This window comes from Anopheles moucheti, chromosome 2 (assembly GCF_943734755.1).
Source record: "Anopheles moucheti chromosome 2, idAnoMoucSN_F20_07, whole genome shotgun sequence".
Lineage (NCBI taxonomy): Eukaryota > Metazoa > Arthropoda > Insecta > Diptera > Culicidae > Anopheles > Anopheles moucheti.
Window position 1 is genome coordinate 78,150,351 of NC_069140.1, and position 14,162 is coordinate 78,164,512.

Below are 14,162 nucleotides of genomic sequence, written 5' to 3' on the forward strand. Positions count from 1 at the left end.
ATATGTGGTTTTCAATTGTCCGAAAAATGTTTGAGCAGAATTTTCTTATCTTGAATCTTGAACAAGACAAAACAGCGCAATCACGTGTCTCACGTGTTAAAGAGATGATAAATTTACTTAATTGCTCATTAACATTTCCACAATGTAGCAACTAATTACGAGTAAATTACCTTTTTTTAATAACTGAAGCCATTACAATAATGAAATGTATTTTTATTACCACAATTGTTCGAAAAACTTACAAAGCACATTTATTGAGGTACGCTTTTGTCAGAGAACTTTAGCAAAACCATCGTTTGACAATGGTTCTATGCGCTTTGTGCTATGCACAAACAATCAACACCTACAAGTACGGCAGTAAGTCTCCTAGCTTAGCGAGATACACGTCGGGAACGAGTGCCTTCACGGCCGGATCATCGGATGTTGCATACTTGCCGATATCGACAGCATTATGTATACCCGTTTCGACCAAAAGCGTCTGAAAATCGCAATTCTTCCCCAGCAATATGTCCGTATTGCACCGGTCACCGATCATGAGTGTTCGGGCCGGGTCCACATCGTACTCCTTGCGGATGATGTCGCAAATGTGTGGGTTAGGTTTACCCATCACGATAGGATCGCGTTCGGCACACGTAACCACGGCCTTCACAATACTGCCCGTGCCGGGAATGACCCGGTCCGGCATCGGGAAACGCTCATCCGTGTTTGTTCCGATGAAGATAACGTCCGGATTGTTCAGATACGAGGCGGCTTTCATCATCTTCACGAAGCTAAAATGTTCATCAAAGCCGACAATCACCGCACCGACGTCCGGATCGGGCACAAAGTTGCCAACCGCATCTGCCAACGTGCCCTGGAGCGTATCCGGACCGATGCCAATGTGGCGTATACCGACGGCATCCAGCTCTTTGGTGATACCCGTCGAACCGATCACATAGACGGTTTTCGAGAATCCCACATTCTTCAGGTACTGTGCGGCGAGGTACGCCGTTGAAATTATATTATCCTGCAACATAAGGTAGAAATTTTACAGTACCTCTCTTCCCAATTGCATTGGCTTTCAGCTACTTACGATAGAAACATTAAATCCTAGCTTAACAGCTTTCTCCACAAATTCGGGACGCGTTTTAGTGGAATTGTTTGTCACGAAGAAAAGCTTTTTGCCATTCGCGATGAACCGATTTATCACATCCGGCGCACCGGGAAGCGGATTGTTGTCCACCCAAATCACACCGTCGCAATCCGTCAGCACCGTATCGAACGAATCGATCCACTGTTTAATCTCAGCCGGTGAAAGGGCTGCAAGACTTTGACCACTGTATTTGGACATCCTGGACCAATGTTGGAGGCTAAAAGGAGTGATCTTTTATTAGTAATGGATACAGGTCAACTCGTAGCACTTCCTCGAATACCTACGACCGTGTTAAAATAGACATAAAACACAAACAGGGGAGATTAGCAAATAGGGCTCGAACAAAAACCCGTCGTCTAGGAAAGGAAAAGAAACAATTTATTTGTGCAACAAATCTGACATTGGGCAATGTCAAGCACAAATGTCAAGGGAAAGGTAATGCAAATGATGACCACAAATTTATGTTTATAATTTAAAAGACTAGTAAGGAATGCAAAAATTGACGAAGTTGTTTTTAGAAATTAACAAAAGGTCACTTACTTTTAGCAACATATTTATTGTTCAGCAAATTTCCCTACTGCTAGGAACAGACATACCATCCGCTCTGTGTACCAGTATTGAACCTTGCGTAGTAAACCGAACCGGATTGCGTTCGGTTCGAGGGCAGTCAATCGGGCTGTGTATTTTGTCCGTTTGTTTTTCTTTGTCTTTCAACGCGAGCAGGTTGCGTGCGTGAGCAACGTCGTTGGAGGAAAGTTCGCTGATGGTGCACTAGCACCAAACGGAAAGCATATCCTCGAATAACCATAACTACCGTACCGTGCGCATGGTTTTGTGAAGCTCTACGATCGGAATTTGGCACGCAACCATGCACCAAATTTTCGTGTTGTTCGTGAAAAGTGTTTGAAAACGGTGCAAAATGGATGCAAGAGCATCGTTCTGCACGAAGCGTCCATCAGTCGACCGTGGCCAGCCGTGATTTTCTATAGAAGTGATGTGTTTCTTCGAAGCTTCATAAAAAAGCCATTCGCCTCCATAGCTTTGCGAAGGAGGGAAGGTCTTGCCCTTAGATCGTTTGATAGTCGTAGTGTGTGTGTGTGTATGTTTTAAAGAAATCCTCAATCGTTCGTTGAAATCTCGCTGAAGCATCGCGTTGTGCAGAGTAAAGTAAGTGCGATTTGGTGTAGTTTGTTTAAGAAATAGAAAAGAAAAATCCTACGCTCTCGCTGCTGCGTTTGCAGCGTAGATCAAAAAGAGCTTCCTCGTGGGAATGTGTTCGCTGGTGTAGTTGAGTGTGTGTGCGTGTGTGCGATTGGCATTTGCTCTCCGTCTCTTCTCACTCTCTTCACCACGCTCAAGCTCCAAGGGTGAAGGCCAAACGGCGAAGAAGATGCTGCGACCTGCAGGCAAGAAAAAGAACATTAGAAAGCGTTGTAGAATCAATTCGTTCCTTGCTGTGTTGCTGAGACGATATTGAAATTGTGCTGTTCCCTTTCGTAATCGATTTGTTCCCCAACAACGGGCGATCATTACGGTGGATACCCGACCTTTCACTTCCAGGCATAATACACACGCAGGGTGAAAGCTTCCTTTGCTACACCTCGCGAGGGCCTTCCATTAGCAGGGGGATTTTTGCAAGTTTGGGGCCACGGTCGTCCTGTGCACGGTTTGTAAACATTTCTGCGCGCGCGCACGCTGGTCCCTTGTAAACAATTCTATATTCCTATATTGGTAACAGAGCAGTAAACCTCCTCCCTCCATTCGTTTATCCTTTTAGGTGACCACACACCGTACCGTAAGTCGACACGTGCAACGTATCGAGAAGGGCTGAAACGACACTTGCACTTGGCAAGCAAATACACCACGCAAGTCTTCAAGTGGAGCATGCGGTCGGTTGATAATCAGGCAAAACGTGCGCTATTGAACCAGAATACAACCAGTAGAATGAAGAAGCCAGTATGGGTGTGGGTAGTGCGTAGAAGATGCACAGGGAAAAGAACGGGCGGGATCTGTTTTGGTTGAAGAAGCAGCAAGGTCATGATACGTATACGTTGTCGTTCTTTCGAAAATGCGTGTGCGTCGCTTGCTTAGACCCTTTTGATTCGAAGTTGTTGGGTATTTTTGTTGTCAGGTCGTTCTTCTCGCGCCCGTTTTGTGTTCCTTTTTCTCGCTTTCCCACGGTTCTGCGTCGCGAAGGGCACTTGGGGGCCACATTCCACGCAATGTTTACCAACAGCGACGTAAATCGGTCGTGGGTTAAAATCGCGAATTCATAGCATGTGAGACAGTGATAGAAGAGAGAGAGAGAGAGAGAGAGAGAGAGAGAGAGAGAGAGAGAGAGAGAAAAAAAAAGAGAGATCGTAATTGGCAAGATCAGCAAGATCATGCCAAAATTGAATGGCGGATTTGGCATACCAAGGAGGCGTTGAAGTGTGCGTTTTTATGCGATTCAAGTTACTCAACCATCGTGCCGTGTCGATGAAAATATGAATGTGTGTTTGTGCTGATGATGTTATGATTTATAATCACACAAAAAAAAGAAATCTTCCCATAATCGTCAACCCTTCTTCCTATGCCGACGCGTAATGTTCATCTAAATATTAACAAAAAATCCAAAACTTTGCTTCCAGCTCTGCTTTGGGAAATCTTTTCGCGGTTACAAAATGTGTGATAAATCTAACGGCCACGGTATGGCCGACGGTAGTGTTGGTGGTCGCAATATAACAATCGAAGCTGGTACGAATAATGGCGGAACGTCGGCGGAATCGGTCAGAAATCTCACCGAATCGTCCGGCCCCGGTGGCCAACGGTTGGGGCAGAACGACATCGTACAGCAGCAGTTTACACGCTTTGCCGATTATTTCGTAATCTGCGGATTGGATCTGGATTCCGGGCTCGAGCCGGATTTATTTGCAGGTAAGATGGGTTCATTGTTTTAAGGGTGATAAGGACACTTTGCAGGTTTCAAAACAATCTTTAAAATGTTTGCTTTACTGTAAAGTAAATAGGTCATTGATCATTGATACAATCAGTTCCAATGTTACCTGGTCAAATAGCAGGACCTGGAGGACTTCGATTGAGGAGGATTCATAACTTTAAAAGCAATCATCTCAATATCATGCTTTCAAAGTTGGCGAACATTAGTAGAAATCATTCGTAGAATGAGAGGGAATTTGTAGGATATCAAGGGAAACATATTTCACGTTTAATTACGTTTCATCTGCCCAATGTAATTGAGTTACTCAAATGCAGACGGTTGTTTTTGTGTCAAGAAGCTCTAATGAGATCATCTTGAGTTGCTCCGTAACTATTGCTTAACATTAACATATAAATTCTATAGTTCAAATCCATTAAAAACATGATCTTGCTCTTCGATATTGTTTATTAAGCAGCCACTAATTATGATGCTCATAAATCCCGGAAGTTCTTGTGCTATAGCACCACTCGCTAACCGGCATGAGAGTTCGATCACTTTATGTTATTTTATCGTAGGTCTATATTCTACCAACCATCTGCGAAGATTATAAGACCAAGTGCAGCGACTACCGTTGCGTCAATGTCCCACATTCTACGCCCCGGACGGTATCAATTGTTGTCAATTAATATCAATTGACTCTGTCCCGTTGTAACCCTGAAGCAGAACGTGCCCGTAGAAAGGAAACGAAAAAAAGCAGCACGTTGTCCGTGATTCTTGTTGAACCTTTCTCAAACCGCATAAAGCTAACCCTGCTTTTGATCGTCAGCTAGACAAACAACGACGACGGCGAGCAGGAAACTTTACACACATTAAGTAAATTGAAGCGAATATGCAGTCTCTTCTGCTTGTGTGCACCGTAACTGCATTGGTGGTTCGTCTCGGTATAGTTTTATGCACACGACGCAGTGTTTTCGATCGAGTTTCACGAACCGAATTCCGTGGCGGTGATTTGACCCAAGCGCTGAATTAAAATGCTAATTCATTTGTTTTTGTAGCTGCGTATTTTCTAGGTACCCCAGCGTGTGATAGTGGCACACAACGGTTGACGTGATATTGATGGGTGTCTAACCCTTATTTCATACGCGATCATTTCACACGGGCTTCCGGTATTGCACACGTGCGCGGTGTACTCTGGCAAGGTTGTTTTTGTTTTGAATATCTCGGCCCTGCTGCGTATGGAAATGAGGCTTAACTATGCCGAATCGGAAATGTTCCTTTTGGGGGTTTAAATCATTTAAAATAGAAATAAGTAAATGTTTTGATTATTTGTCATACGAGTTTTTATTTTAAAATGTCTCCTTTTGAAAAATTAAATTCATTAAGAAAATTCACATTGAACACCTTTCGGGAGAAATTTCTCTATCGATCTACTGCATCACTCCAAACATTTCCATTGCATCGCAGTGAAAATACGCAAATGGTACCGAGCGTTACCGATTTCTGTATTGACGTGCGCAAGAAACCCCTCCTTAGGCGGGTGGTCGTTTGTTTTTTTGTTAATAAAAGAGCACTTGCTTCGGCTGGTGTGGCTTGCTGTGGGAACTGTGCGGTGCGGACCAACTATTATTGACCAACAGTGTGAACAGACAAATGACCTCAGGGGGAATGCTGGCGAATGTGCCGTTCCCCCCCCCACAAAACTTATACTTGCCGCGTGGTGCGCATTTATTTGGTAGAACTCGGCAAGAGGTGCCGGTTGGATCTGGCCGTTGGCATCTCATCTCGCGGATGCCTTCAAGTTTGAAGTTAATTCTTCAATTGCGCCCTCGGACATGTGTGTATCTGCGGCTATTGAACTCGTGTGAGATGCTGAAATAATGCCGTTGGATACGGGTGTTTGGCGGACACACGACAGTGACGGGTTGCGGGTTGGTACAATAAGTCTTTGGAAAAGGGTGGGCATGTGTGGGAAGAGTTAAATAAGTCCCACGTATCTGTTCAATTCACGAGCTTCTGTGACGCGAGAGGATTTATCCATGTACGCAATAGAAATCTTTTTCCACAATTCGTAGTCTGTAGTATATATTTACTACAAAATGCCAAGAACAACGTCTCGAGATGAGATTAAGTAACTGGAAATGTTTTGTTGTCCCAGCATGCAAAATATTCGGTTTTGCTTACGCTGTAACATGACGGCGTTACATTGCAGCCGGTCCATGGTATTTGACATTTAGCATTCCCTGATTGGATGATGTTGGGTGGCACCCAGTGGGTTGGTGGCACCTGCAAGTATTCATTTATGCAAAACCGCGAGCATATTCTGTCTCGAACGATATGCTCGACGCATAAAACCGTCGTGCTCGGCATTACAACAGCATCGAATGGCGCAACCACAGGGTAGTCAATGTTGCAACTTTTTGCATTGGGATTTGCTACATGTGACACAATTCTCAGCGTTGTTAAACTTTAATTTATTCTACAACTTGTTTTTATGAATTATTTAATTCTTCAAAAAGAGAATAAGTTTCTTTTTAACATTTTTAACACATGAAATTAATAATTCTGCAAGATACATTAGGCTTTTTATTAGGAAATTATCACGTATTAGGAAAAATTTAAAGTAATGTCGTAAAAAAAAATAATGTAATGTTATTGATATTGAAATGATATTGAAATTTGTTCCTTAAAAACAGGCAGATAGTTCAGCTAGCTGGTAATCGTTGTCAAGCAATTATTTAGTTTGTTTATCTCCAAAATACACGGTACCTTGTTTACGCGGATATAGATAAGTTATATCTGATATAATATTATTTGACCAAACTATACGCTAGAATATTTTCATTCTGTCAATCTCTCCAGCTACAGCAGAGACTGATCGACGTCACCTAGACTCGTTCTCTTTCAGCTTTACCCATACAGCAATGAGTCGCATCTTAGAATAAAGCATAACTGATATATGATTGATTAGTGAGTTTAGCTTCTAAACTTTAAGAACGTAAAGACGAATGCAGTCTAACCAAAAATTCAAGCCAATAAGACATACGTAGTCGTAAACCCTGACAATTTCTTCCGATATTCTGATACTTTAATGTTTAAAAAAATATTTCCCGAAATACCAAATTTGATATGTTTGTAAAGGAATTGAACACAAATTAAAATTAAAATTAAATTTGTTCATTAAAATTAGTGAAAATTTAAAGATATGGTTGATGAGATATTGCACCCCGAATTAATCATACGCGAATGTCCATGCTTCGATGGGAAAGTTTATCTCGGGAATTACCTAATTTGAAGTATTTCGTTTTTTGAAACACTCCTTTTGATTCCTTATTATTTATCTTTCATCATAATTATATATTAATTAAAGTTTTATTCTCTACTAAAAGTACAGATAGGTCCCGATATACACGGTACCTCTCTGTATGAGGATTCGAAGATGCGAGGTTTTTAAATATTGACCCACAAAACTCAAGCTAAATGTAAATAAGGTTTAAAACGCTTTCTTAACTTCAACATTCAACACATTTGTTTTAATTTTTAGATAATGTTTCCTACTAATGATAATGTTTGATAATGTATGTAAGTCACTGAAGATGGATTACGAACAAAGGAAGAATTCCACTTTATAACTTTTGCAATTCTAATTTTACACCCTCAGAGTAATTGGAGATACCTCGGATCTCTCGCTGATTATGGCCGTCCGATATAAAAGTGTATCATGGGGATTGCCTGTACGTACGATTCGCACTGTATCATATTTAAAATCATTAAACCATCCTCACTGGTACGATAAATTTTCTACCATTCGTCACTGCTTGACGGCCGACACATCGTTCATCGTTATCAGGCCACTTTCGCCCCCCCAAAGTGAAATCACACGATGGCACGCGAGTTTCGTTGTTGTTGCTGTACCACAATGAGTCACTCGAAGCGAAGTGACATAAATGTTGCATTGATATGTGAGCTCTCGGGCCGATTAACATTGCAGAATATGGGAGCCGTTTTCGTGAGTGGCGGCAACTGGTTCGGGGAGCATTGGAAAGTGATGGACATATTTTGACGTAACGCGCATGCAGACATAAACGCAAGCAATGCACACAACACAAACGTGTCACATTGACGCGATATACCGTAAGATAATGATAAACCTTTCGTCTGACACTAATGATGTTCAATCAAACACAAGCAATCTTTATACTGGCAGTGAGTTTACTGAACTCGGAGCCCAGAGATTTCGAGCAGAATGGTTTCATTATTTCACATTGGCAAAGCGTATTATTATCGTAAAATAAACAGACTTTATTATGTGCCGATTTCCCGGCACAATGTTGGCCAAATGCTAACCATTTGTATTAGTCACAACGATGACGGCTCCATTCTTCAATTAAATTTATTTACTTTCGCACATACATAAATGTACTCACGTATGAGAAAAAAAACTTGTGAATTAAAAAGAGCTTTACCCTTAATGTGCGGAAGTCACAATAAGTAGACACCTATTGGACAGTCTCACAGCAGAAAAAGACAGTCCAGCGAGATCGTTCACTGTCTATTATGACGTCGTCATCCAGCGTTTGTGGGCGAAGAAATCAGACCCAACGGCGCCCAATCGCTGTCCGTCCGCTGACTCAACCGTGACGACGGGACAGTGTGCTAGCAGGGGGGAAAAAATGACTTCCAGACACTCCGGAACAGACTTCCGGCAGAAGCGGAACGTAAGAACCGCCTGGGTGCCAAGTATCGATTTTCCATTCCATCCCTTCGGGCGTGCCGCTGGAAGTCGTCCGCCCAAAAGTGCAGGAGAAAACGGGAATTTTGCGGCACTTTTGCTTCGGCTGCCAATTGTTTTGCTCGATGATAAAGTGCAACTTTTGCTCGAAATCTCTATGAAACCACCAGGGGGACATATCAGGGGGATTTTTGGTGAAAAGGGAAAAGTTTTTGATAAATCGTCCCAGACGACCGTTCTGATTTGTGCTACATTAAGTTGTTTGCCGATGTGAGGAGGTTTGTTTGTTGTTTTATAGATATTTTTCTTTCACTTGTGATATCATTCCTCAAGGCACGTTTGTGGAGTTTAGAAGATTTAATTAGTTAACTTTTATTGAGTTGTTCAATTTATTTTGGAGTAGAAAAAATGAATTAAGAGCGATTCACTAGAGAATATAAGAATAAGAATTATTTATAAGATGTGTGATAATCAGGAACGGATTCTGCGATTTTCGACAACTCTTTTACTTGTGTGATGTCTAAGATTGCGGTTGAAGTTGACTCCGGGAGGTCTCATAAATTCTTGCCTAGGGTAATTTGATTGACCAACTACATATTTCTCCGTCGGGAAATTGGCCACAAACCATACCGTCCGTCTGTTTACATTTGCTTCCCAACATGCTCTTCCGGGTGTGTGTTACGCAAGTGACGTCCAACACATACATTATGCAGCGTTATTTCGTCCGGTGAGTGGACCTCGGATCATTCCCCCGGGGGTTGTACACGGGCAAGAATGCGCCACCCATTACCCATTTGCTTGCTTTGGTTTCGCGGATGTTTGTGTACTTTGGGACGGGAAATCCCAAAATAATCTTACTCTCAACTGTACAACGGGCCGCACTGTACCTGAGGTGGGGAGATCGCTTGTTACTTAAGCCGTGTCGCGTTAAGTAACAACGGTATGTGCGAGACTAGAACTCCAAGTGCAAGTCTTGGACGAACGCATCATTCAACTCCTTTGCTGGATTTGTCCTCGCCCGCTGCCTTGTCGAAGGCGAAACGAATCAATGTGGTCGGTTTGCACATCTCTCCCCACTCGTCGAACCGATTCCGTCGTATTGGGGCAATGTGATATTGGTGCACAGCAGCAGCAGCAGCAGCAGCAGCATCGGCGTGTTGGATGCTCATAAAAATTGAACAGTTTTTCGGTGTTGGGCACGCGGCAAACGTTGATGTAAGAGTTGTTACGATCCGTCCAGCACGCGGGTTCCGTGATGGGATGCGTGTGTTGAGCAAAGGTTGAGAAATCGAAACATCTTGCACAGATGGTGATGCAGCAGGGAATTACCTTCATTCGAGAAATGTACGTCGAATGTCTGTACGTCACAGCAAAAGGGCACCGTTACTGGTGGATTGGAATGGAATGTAATGGGTGGTATCGTTTTATTAGTTTTCAATCTGTTACCATTGCTGTAACGAAGAGTCACGTTGATTGATTCCGTTCATTCGGCCATGTAAGGCCCTGTTATCGGTGGTGATTATTGAGTTATTGAAGGTAGCGATTATTGAATTATCCAAGGTGTCGATTATGTAAGTGCGATTGTGTGTGTTTAATAAAACTGGTTCTACTCTACATGATCATCTGTGCGATCAGAAATATTATAGCTACCTTAATAGCTCAATAACCAGACGGAGTGTTATACTACTTCGAAGTTACTCAATAATCTAGATTGTCTTCATTAGAAGTCTTGAGGTATCTTTTATTCGCTGAAGAATTCCTCAGTCGAAAATATTGTGAGCCTTGGCGTAATTCATCGCAGGCATGGTTTTGAAAGCTAGTTTCAGATTATATTCGATCTACCATCTACAGTCTATTAGACTTAAAGGTAAAACACAAGTATATGAGTCTGAACTATGTCTAAGATCTAATAATGTTGTCTTAGAACAACTGCAAATAAATCATACTAATGCACACGTATACTTTATCACTTCTTTTTGTCGGCAAAACAACCTCAAGAGGTCTAGAGAGGCCTGCCATTTCTGGTTTCACTTGACTTTATTTACCCTTAGGCAGATAGTCAGTCCTGCGTCCGGGGGTTTGGTCCGGTTGGGATTTTGGACCAGTCCTGTCGTGTGAAAATCGGTGCATCTACCAAAAATACGCTCCAATAAGTTGTCATTTCCTGATATTTATGAGAAATGATTTACAATTTTTGTTTTTAACAAATTCGTCAATATCTCGTTCCTAATCATTTTTTATATAATTACGACCCTACAGAACGGAATCTTTATCAAACTGTATCAAACTGAATAGAATGCGACAGACAAACACGACATCGAACAAGACAGTTTGGTTGTGCCTACTATGACCCGGTCTCACCTTCAAGTTGTGTATACCTTGGCAAACAACAACAGTCGTGGCTTATTTTGATTTTGTTCAGACTGTTACCATACGACTATCAATCGTTGCTAGAGAACCCTTCGAACAGTGTGCGGTGGTTGTCTAGTAAAGTCTAGTAGTAGACTGAATAGTAAGTGGAAATTAAACTTTAGGAAAAAATTCTCCTAAAATATGTATAAACCTTGTGCTGTTTTTTGGGCTTTATTTACTCGTAGCTGGCTAGTTTATTCTGTGTTTTGAGCACATATCCTCAAAATATTTTAATCATTGGTCAATAATGAACTAGATATAAAGATAAGAAACTCAATATCTATGAGAATGAATACGTATCTCCTATATATTCTTTATTTAAACAACTCATTAAAGTAATTCGCTATACATACGATTGCAAAAGAGAAATTCGATACTTAAAAATTATACCGCAATTTACCTCCCCTATTGGCTATTTAAATCTAATGAAAGAACACCTGGTGCACTTCGCTCTGGCTGGCTGGCTGGCTACTGCGCATGCCATCCAGCCCCAGGGTCCAGGGTTAGCATTGTTTTTTTTTCTATAATTTTCCATTTGTTCGCAAAGTTCGGCTGTCCCCTGGAAAAGTATTTACGGCAACGACCTTGAAATATTAACACTTTACCACGGTCGGGCTCAGCTGGGAACCGTCCTTTGACCAATACCCTGGGCCGCTATGCCATTAGGAGTTTCGATTTCACTTTTACCTTTATCGTGCGCCACCACTGTTTCCACCATTGCACCAACTTTCACTGAACTTGCACGATCGTGCCTGCATCCCTCTCCCTTTGGGGCGATTTAGTGGTGGACACACCGCCGTTTACGTGCGCAATGCGTTTGATGCACTACGATTCGCATTTACAATTGACTCTGTGGGGTTTGCAGTAGTGAGGAGGAATTGAGCATTATTTTCACTCCGTCCGTACACCACCGGTTTTTGCAATTGCACTATTGCGATGGGTCGTGTACCTGGTCGCAATTTTAACAAGTCTCTACCCTCCACCGTTTGATATACGTTTCCATCGGTTGGGCACTGTTTAAATGGTTAAAAGCTTCAAATTTTTCGCTGCTTTCTTGCGTGGTTTTTACGTGTCCCCCGCCCGATCCCTGTGGTTGAACAATATGCATTTCCCATACAAAAAAGGGGGAAACAGAGGGTCGTAGTTTTCGTGCAGGAAAACACAAAAACCTGCGCTCATTTTCACGACCCCACAATTGCTGTGCGTGCAATTGTGTTATTGTGTTTTGTGCATCGGCCCTGTATGGGAAGTAAAACCGAAAGCTTTATCTCTTTTTTTTTTGTCGAAAGAAAAGATGCAAAGCAAAAGATTTGAAGAGACCTTTTTTTATTTAATCATATGTGTGACATTAATATGGATAATGGGCACGTACGTGGGGCTGAATTTTTTAAAACAGCATTGCCTCTCCTATGCGAGGTGGTCAGGTGGTCAGGGCGCGGCAAGCCAAAGGTGTGCCGGGAAGCCTTTTTTCCCAATTTTGCAATAGCTGCAATGAATCTCCGTCGCGCTTTGTGCCAAGAGAAAGTGGAAGCTAATGAACTTCCGTGCCCCGGCATCGCAATTGCATCCGATATGGACAGTTTATATTTCGCTGATTGCTGGTATCAAATGGGTGTGACAAGTGTGTGAATAAGCTTCGTTTTTCTTCGTCCTCTTCATTAACACAGCAAAATTATCCCGCGCCATCAAATTATGCATGGATATCGGCTCACGGAGAGGATCACGTGACTGCCGGTCCGTTTTGCTTTGCTCGCCTCCCCATTAAGATGGTTTCCATTTTTTTTTGGCCCTCCTTCTCTCTATCGCGTATAAAATTCGCACACTATTTTCACCCAATTCCCAGCGAGTGTGTGATGTGTGGCTGGCGTTCGGTTTGGTGACCGATGTGACCGACTTTTGGAACGGTAGGAAAATTCACATGTCTGTTCCCGATGCGCAGTGGAACGTTAATACGGCCGAAGGAAGGTGATTGAAGGGGGAGAAAGGCAAAACTAACCCCGCTACTCCCCCATTCCGGAATTCATAACCACGCGAGGCACAGGAACGGGAACTTCGATTTCGCTCCCAAAACGCTTCGGGTGATATTCCAGCTTTGGGTTTTTGCACGATTTTGTACGCGTTCGAAGCAGTTTTTATTTTTCTTTTCACCTCAAGTGCATTTTACCATTAGTCAGATTGATGGGTGCTTCAGTGAGTGAACAAATATTCAGTTTTTCCTTTTTTCTATGTCTATCCATCACTTTAGTTTATTTTGGGGACGTTTATTTGTGGTTTATTTTTTTATATTTTCAACCCCTAACGCCCACATTTGTGATGCTGTCATCGTCAACTGCTCGGCAGAGAGAAAGAGAATTGGCCCACTGTTACTTGAGTGCAAAACTATTAACCTGCTGCTTGAGGTGTGATTTATGACGTTTGATTTCACCAGTACGTGACCGTGTGGTGGCTTCGTCGATGGCCTTTGTAAGGCTTTCCATTGCTTGTACTGTTTCTATGTCTGTCATATGCTGTGACTGTTACGTCGGACGGAGCAGTTGTGTCGCTCCTAGTAGGTGTTCGGAAATGTAATAGTGTGACTCAACTCTTGTTTCCATACTGTGAATAGAACACAAGCCTCGTTGTCTTGTACTAAGATATATGTTTTTTTCCTCTCAAGAATCCTAATCATGGTTGACATTGCGGTTGACTGGTAGGAGTAGAATTTTAAGTTTATTGTCATCTTTTTTACTGTGTTTTTGTTCTCCTACATCACATGCTTCTTTTTTTTTCGTTCATTGTTAGTTTGATCAAAATCTGTTTATAGCAATACGGCCTGGCCGTCCATGAATAAATAAAAAAAAAAAATCTGTTTATGATTTAAGTCTATTTTGAACGATCTATCGCGTTCACGATCTATTGTTTCATTCTTGTGTAATTTTTTTGGTGTTCTATTTTCCATTTGATTGGCCTGTTGTTTAAATACGTTTACTTCA

General features: G+C 42.1%; 2 protein-coding genes across 2 annotated transcripts in view; one reads left to right on the forward strand and one right to left on the reverse strand.

Moving 5' to 3' along the window:
• Nucleotides 1–193: 193 nt before the first annotated feature.
• LOC128298816 (glycerol-3-phosphate phosphatase-like) lies at nt 194–1,534 on the reverse strand. Its single transcript, XM_053034618.1, is given in 4 exon segments — nt 194–1,006; nt 1,073–1,349; nt 1,417–1,493; nt 1,496–1,534. Coding segments are annotated over 4 exon segments (1,056 nt in total). The 3' UTR covers nt 194–343.
• Nucleotides 1,535–1,853: 319 nt separating this feature from the next.
• Nucleotides 1,854–14,162, forward strand: part of LOC128298814 (DENN domain-containing protein 5B) — a 28,178-nt gene continuing 15,869 nt past the window's right edge. The window contains exons 1-2 of the mRNA XM_053034616.1: nt 1,854–2,299; nt 3,763–4,048. Coding sequence (XP_052890576.1) covers nt 3,796–4,048 — 253 coding nt within the window. The 5' untranslated portion in view covers nt 1,854–2,299; nt 3,763–3,795. The remainder of the gene's footprint in view (nt 2,300–3,762; nt 4,049–14,162) is intronic.